Here is a 7,275-nt window from a genome sequence, read left to right as displayed (position 1 = left end):
GGGCAGCCTGGGCTGCTGGTTGGCAACCCTGCACATAGCAGGGGGTTGAAACTGGATGAGCACTGTGCTCCTTTGCAGCCCAGGCCATTCGATGACTTATAATTTGCAAAATCCACCAGTTTTTGTTTTGTGTCCACACATGCACATAGAAGTTCAGTACTGTAGTAAGGGTTGCCATTTTCTGCTGTTTGTGCTACGAATGCAAACTCCTCAGTGCTGATGTATATCTGCTGTCTCAGGGATCCAGTGCTAATTTTGTCTCATGCATAATGAACATGGACTGCATTTGTGGTCCTTGGATAAACAAAACTGCTGCTACCTTCCTTCAGGGCTGTACACCAGTGACATTAGAACACACTGCTGGGAGCAGTTCATCCAGCGGGTGCAGCTTGCACACGTTTCATCAAGGTACACTTATAATCTCATCAGGAGAATAAAACATTTCTATTCATCAGGAGAATAAAACCACATCACATATTTTTCTTTTCTCTGACTCTTTGCTGATAGATTCCAGCCCTCAGCAGAGCATAGCAAGCAGAAGGGTCTGTATGTCAGAAGGGACTGATGTCTGCTGAGGTCTGTTTGTGGGTGTTAGCACCCTTCCAGCCTTCTAGCACATGTTTGATCCTTGCAAAATGCTATTGGAGATCTCTATAAGCTCATCAGGGATCTGCTGAGGTCACAGTGCTGGTCTTGTTGGAGCTCACAAGGAGGCTTGGCCGCCTTAGGGGCTCTGCCCTTGTAAATGATGTGTACTTTCCGGGGTTCTGTCTGTGCTGCACATGTAGGACAGCACTGCATATGCATTACAAATCTCTTACAAGGTGCTGCGGAAGGCAAAAAAAGTTATCTCGTGTGGAGCTGCAAGAATCTTGGCTCCCCTGTTTCTGGCCTCCAGCCAGCTTGTTTGGAGCACTGCTACGTGCTAATGGATGGCAGACAGGATAGTTTGTTATCCTTTCTGCAGGTATGCAGAAATACACATTTGTTGGATTTTTATCCATTTCCTGAATCAAGTGCAACTGCTTTATATCATATCGTACCACGAACACCTAAAACCTGCCTACGTATTGATAGCTTATGTTAGGCCAAGGAGGCTAAAGTGAGGAGAACTGTAGGAAGAACCTTGTATTTTTCAATGTAGGAACGAAGTTAGGCAGGCTGAATGCATGCATCACTGCTGCCTCCTCTGTGGGTGTCTTGATGAGACAGTTTCAATCCGTCTACCAGATGCGTGGTTTATTTATTATTATCCTGACTTCCAAACATCGCTTGCTTTGAGCAGCTGAAGACAAAGGCAGCTAATTAACAAATGAAATCAGCAAGCTGTGCAGTCCCAGCAGCTGGAAAAACATGATATAGCAAATGCAGACCGTGGTCCCACTCTCACAGTGCCCACATGAAACTCCCTGGAGCTCAGCTGAGGGCTGCAGCACGCGGTTCCCTACCCACAGCCAGTGGGTTCCCCAGTGCTTTGCCATTCAGCATACAGAAGATATTCATGCTATCTGCCATTCTTCTGTACACCTCCTACACCGACATCCCCAACCACAGCGCTGCAATTCCCGACCTGTTCAGATTAGAACCATTTTCAATAGTTCATGCTGGGATTGCTTGAGAACGCTGGAGTGTTTGAAGGGAATTTTTCCAATGCAGTGTTGAACATGCCTGTGCCATCTGGGCTTCAGAAAGTATTTGGTTCAATTCAAAGATTAAAGACTGAAAAATTGAACCTAATGATGGCATAAACCTCTGTGGAAAACATACCTCTGTAATTATTTTTGTTTTAATTAGTAGACTTCAACTACATAGCAACACTCATGACTTCATTTTAATATGGAGACTGATTATTCTGTTAATTCTTCATAATTTGATCAACCTGGAAATGAAACTTTCAGAGTTTCTTTTTTTTTTCCTCATCAGGCATCATGTCAGAAGCACATCTTGTCGAGCTCCACAGTGCTAAGCCTGTCTCAGTTGCAGTGAGATCTCCCTGTCTGTTCAATGACTGACTCTTTCCCAGGTTAATGGTGTGCAATACTTGAAGTCAATGGCTTTCTCCCAGGCTGAGAGACTGGGAGCCTTGGCCGTTCACATGCTTTTGTGGAAGAACAGTCACCCATGGATACTTAAACATATGCACCAAGCTTTAAATATCCCTTTTTTTTTCTTTTTTTTCTTTTTGGTCTATTTTAAAATTTAAATATTAGTGACGATTCAATTAAACATCAAAACTGGAATTCAGGAGACGTCTGATAAGTGGGCATCAGTGCCACAGTGATCAGGTGGCTTTAAAATAGCCCAGAGGTTGTCAATTTGGAACTGGCCTGCCTCCACTGTAATAGCTCTGCAGAATACCTTGGCAGTATTATAAGAAATGGATTTTGTATTATGTCTGCAGCTCACACTGTCTGAGCAAAATACAGCCTTATATAACAAGGCAGTAAAACATTTGTCTAACCCTGCACAGCAGCAGGGCAGGCAGTTGTTTGGTGAAATCTGACAACAATTGCAAGCATTATTTTGTCTCCTATTAGTGCTTCTTCTTTTGCTGTGATGCAGCTGTTGAGATCTTCCCAACTGCTGATGGAAAAATCAGCCATGTTCTGCAGTGCCAATTTTGTATTAATTAACCATTATGAAATGCTTTGGCAGAAGGTTTGCTGCGTTTCTGTTCCCAACTTGGATTTCTTTGAAGTTTCTTCATACTCTTATCAGAATCCATCCCACATCATGCTACAGGGCTACGTGGACAGAGGGCACGTGCTTCTCTCTGTTGCAGAGGAGGGCTGGTTGTTGTTGGGGGTTAGAGCACACCCAGCACAGACCCACTGCTAGAGGGCAGGCAGCATGAGCAAAGGATGGCATCACCTCCTAGTATCACAAAGGAAAGCTAATCCAAAGCTAATCCAACCCTGTGTTCTAATCACAGCCCGTCAAGCTTTGAACACCAACAAGGACAGGTATCCCACAGTCACTCTGGGACCCTGGCCAGGCACTAGTCTGATCTCATGAGGAATTTCTCATCTTCAGCCAGGAATAATTTCTCTGGGTGCTGCATATATCTGTTGGTTCATGATTTTTTTCCTCTGTAATTCTAGGAAGAGTTGATCTTTATCTTCTCTACGGAAGACTGTAGTGAGTCAAAGAAAGACATCGGGTCACTCTTCCACACTTTCTCCCCCAGACTGACCAAACGAGCCCCTCCAGTCCTCACGTGTATGTCCCCTGCTTCAGCCCTCTGGTTCTTGGTGCCCTCTGTGCTCCCTCCAGCACATCCATGCCTTCCTCATTGAGGAATGGAGACAGATCAGTGCTGGCATGGAGCTCGGGATGTCTCAGAAGTGTGGATGGAGGGGAGATCCTGTATGTGCCCTGTATGTGCTACACTCTTTCTGCTGCAGCCTCGGATGTGACCAGCCTTCATGGATGTAGGGTTGAGCATTCAGCTTTTCCACCAAGACTTCCAGACCTCTCATGCAAGCAGTTCCATGTCCAGCCAGCCTCATCCTGCAATGGGTTGGGCATTACGCCCATAGGCTTCACATTTATTGTTGGTCTTTAAGGTCCCTTCCAACCTCTGCACTTCTATGATTCATCTCTAGCCCCGTGTTTAGGCTTTAAGCCATGCAGTGTGTGTAGACCTGAGCAACTTTCTCAAAATGACTTTTTAGTCAGGATCATGACATAGGGCTTGAATCTCTGCAGGTGTATGGGCTAGAAATTGAAGCAGATTTTCTTCCTTTTATTTCCTATTGCGTGAGTAGAAGATGGCATTTCACAATCCCATCCCTTTTCAAATGCTGCTGTGATTTAAAATAACCTTTGAAACAAAAATGAGATCTAATTAGAAAATGCCATCCTAATCTGGAACAACAGTTTCACAATTTGTTTCTGTGATATTCACTAAAATGTTTTGTAGAGTAGGGAGAAGATAACATTTACTTAAAATTCATACACCATTGCAAAGTATTATTGCTTGAATTATTCCAAATTTTGGAACATGTTTTGTTTGTAATTGATCGAGAGATCCAAGCTTTTTTCTTGTTACACAAATGCAAGTATAAGTTTCTACAGAATAAGTGCAGTCTGTTTTTCAGTATGGACTATGGAAATATGGTAATCTATTCAGATTGTTAATGATGGGCTTCACTTATTAATCTTTTGTTTCTCTAAATTTCTAAACTATCAAAAATGGAAATGTTTTAAGAACTGCTACGCTGAGATCCATCCATCTTGCAGAATCCTGTGTGGTGGCATCCAGCTGGCACCTGGGGGAGCAAAATGCAAGTGATGCTTCCACCAAAGCACCCAACCTTGTGCTGAAGGCTGGATGTGGCTCTGGGCAGCCTAGTCTGCTGGTTGGCGACCCTGCACACAGCAGGGGAGTTGAAACTAGACGAGCATTGAGGTCCTTTTCAACCCAGGCCATTCTATGATTCTGTGAAGAAGAACAGAGGTGTGGGTGCCTTTAGGCACAGCACCATTCCCTTTGGCACTGCTGGTTGGGATGAGGTTTGAGCTCGGTGTTCTGTGTGTTGCTGATTCATGGCCTGGGGTGTGACGCATTCTATTTGGATAGAACTCATGTGTAGTAAGTCTTTGCAATGATATGGTTTTTCTGGGTAAATAATTAAGCACTACCTGACGCGTTATTTATATTTTATTTTAAGAAACAAAAAAAGCGATGCTAACAACATTCTGCAGTTATTCCAGGCAAAGCTGAGAGGCACATGGAAACGTGCCGTATTTGTGTGCACACAAACAGGATCAGTGTGGGTCTAATGGGGCCAATTGCTCCAACACCCTGTGGTGTATGTGCTGTAACCACTGGGCAGCAACCCACGTTGGCTGCCAGCTTGTTGGGCAGCAAAGTTCTTCCCTAAAGCTCAGTGCAGAACTGCTGACCACGTTGCTTGGAGGTTGAATGTTTTTATCTAGGAATGAGTAACAGCAGCTGTTGCTGTCCTCGCTCATAATGAACTACAGCAAACCCCCACAGACAAGAGGTCTACTTGTTTCTGGTGGAATAAAGCCCACATGTAATTCATTAGGTGTATTTACATTCCAATGGCTATCTCTATTTCTTCTGAATTTAAAATGAACAAATTCTGTTCTGGGGAATTAATTTTCTCTGCGATGATGTGGTGGGAGTAATTATATGATATCTGTATTTTAATCAAGAGAAGTGTGTTGTAAAGCCTGAATGAATTTACCTGCTTGAAGTTTAATGCGTATGACCAAAATGAGGAAATATGCATTAAACTGCTGTATTAAATTGTTGCTTTAAAGGAAAATGGATGCATGAGCATGATCAGCGTTCTACCAGATCTTGCCATTAGGATGCAAATGAATCTGACTATTTATTACCAAAACTTGATAAACTATTTTGTCTAAGAAATACTTAAATTGAAACCATCCGTATGAAATAAGTAGTGAAAATGAAAACCAAGTGAAACCTAAATATTAGTGGAAACATACCAGAAATGATGGATGCTACCATTGTATCGTGTCTATTGTACAGGCTGCAGCCTGACTTGACCTCGGTTCTCTGTTCTGCCTTTCCAGATCTGGATGACCCAATAGTGACAGTCCACCAGAGCATCGGTGAAGCAAAAGAGCAGTTTTACTATGAGAGAACTGTGTTCCTCAGGTGCGTGGCCAACTCCAACCCACCCGTCCGGTACAGCTGGAGACGTGGCCAGGAGGTGCTGCTGCAGGGCTCTGATAAGGGAGTTGAGATCTACGAGCCCTTCTTCACACAGGTAGGAGCCTGCACAGAAGCTTTGCAGCTGGGGACGTGCAGCAGTTCTGTCCGCACATCGCTGCTGGGTGAGGGGTGGGCGCAGCCTGGCACCTTCACCCTGAGTTGTTTCACAGCTTGCTCATGGAAAAGATATTTTTTAATTGTTGATAAGGAAATGAGGAGGCAGGAGGCTGCAGGAAGACGCACGGTGAGTGTGATCTGTCCCTAAATCATTTTGCTTGGGCTTGCAAGCCCAGTCCTCTGACTTGACTGCTATTTCCTATTCATACAATTCTGTACTGAAGGTGCACCCTCAAAAGCATTTCCAGCAGGCTAAACTCTGGTAACACCCAGTTTTTGGATTTTTAAATTGTTTTATTATTATTATTCTACCTTTCTCTGCTTTGAATAAAAGTTATTTTGTTCCAGACTTGCACGCTTGAAGGATGATGTGGCAAAAATGGAAGGCAGTGCTTTTCGTACATCTTCCTACCATCGCTCAGAGCCACGAAAGCAGACAGGGCCAACAAAAGGGTCTGTCAAGTTAGATCAGCTTAATTTATTGTTAGCACACTTACACAGTCTCAAAATAAAAAGGTGGCACATCCCAGTGTCTGGGGAGAATTGTGTTCAGTCGTGCTTGCAAAAAAAACAACGCCAAAAAACAATGTTATTTTGTAAAGTCTCAAGCAACAACGAGTAAAGACAAGTGAAAACTGCCCAGTAATTTGGTCTTCAGAACAGAAAGCATGCTGCAAATTTCATAAATAATTTTCAGCTAATGATTTGAAAGCACCTTCATTTTTTCTTCCTATTATGCTTGACAGCTTTATATTGCTACCATGGCTTGGTATTCTGAGAAACGCGTAGCCTGGAACCTTGCAGAGACGAGAATTAGATTACGCAGTCAAGTTATTGGTCTCCTAAAAGTGATGAAATTATTTTTAATTTAATGCGTACAGATTCAGTTTAGCAAATGTTTCTTGTTTCTTTGGACTCAAGAGTGTAAATGAGTGTATTTTTATGATTTAATTAGAAAGTGAGAGAGTCTTTTGAGGGGATCCTTTTTGACTTATCTCAATATGGAAATGCCAGTGAATACCTTTCCTATCATCTTGCAAGAACGGGTCAAATAAAATGTGTCACGTGAAGTTATGTTCAAAAAAGATAGTTAGGTTAATGGAGGCATTCGCCCTAGAACTTCTGTCTGGGATGAAGTAATGAATAAATCACATTGTTGTGTTGATAGTCCAAAGCTTATCCACAGTGTTTTTATATTTATTGGAGGTGTAGTTGAATTAGTGTACCTTGTCTGTATGCCTACAAGATTTGATATATGTTTATAAAGGGAAAGGATGTAATTAAAGGTTTAAGAGTCATAAATGTCCACTACACATCTCTGCATAATTGGTTCTGCATATGATGAGGTAACAACCAGTAAGGAGTGGTGAGGTGCTGGAACAGCTGCCCAGAGAGGCTGTGGATGCCCCGTCCATCCCTGGAGGTGTTCAAGGCCAGGTTGGATGGGG

General features: G+C 43.0%; 1 protein-coding gene across 1 annotated transcript in view; it reads left to right on the top strand.

Moving 5' to 3' along the window:
• MDGA2 (MAM domain containing glycosylphosphatidylinositol anchor 2) overlaps positions 1-7,275 on the top strand; it is a 375,704-nt gene that overhangs the window by 218,782 nt on the left and 149,647 nt on the right. The window contains exon 4 of the mRNA XM_031553799.1: positions 5,569-5,765. Coding sequence (XP_031409659.1) covers positions 5,569-5,765 — 197 coding nt within the window. The remainder of the gene's footprint in view (positions 1-5,568; positions 5,766-7,275) is intronic.

This window comes from Meleagris gallopavo, chromosome 5, assembly GCF_000146605.3.
Source record: "Meleagris gallopavo isolate NT-WF06-2002-E0010 breed Aviagen turkey brand Nicholas breeding stock chromosome 5, Turkey_5.1, whole genome shotgun sequence".
Classification (NCBI taxonomy): domain Eukaryota; kingdom Metazoa; phylum Chordata; class Aves; order Galliformes; family Phasianidae; genus Meleagris; species Meleagris gallopavo.
This window is presented reverse-complemented; position numbering and strand designations above follow the sequence as displayed.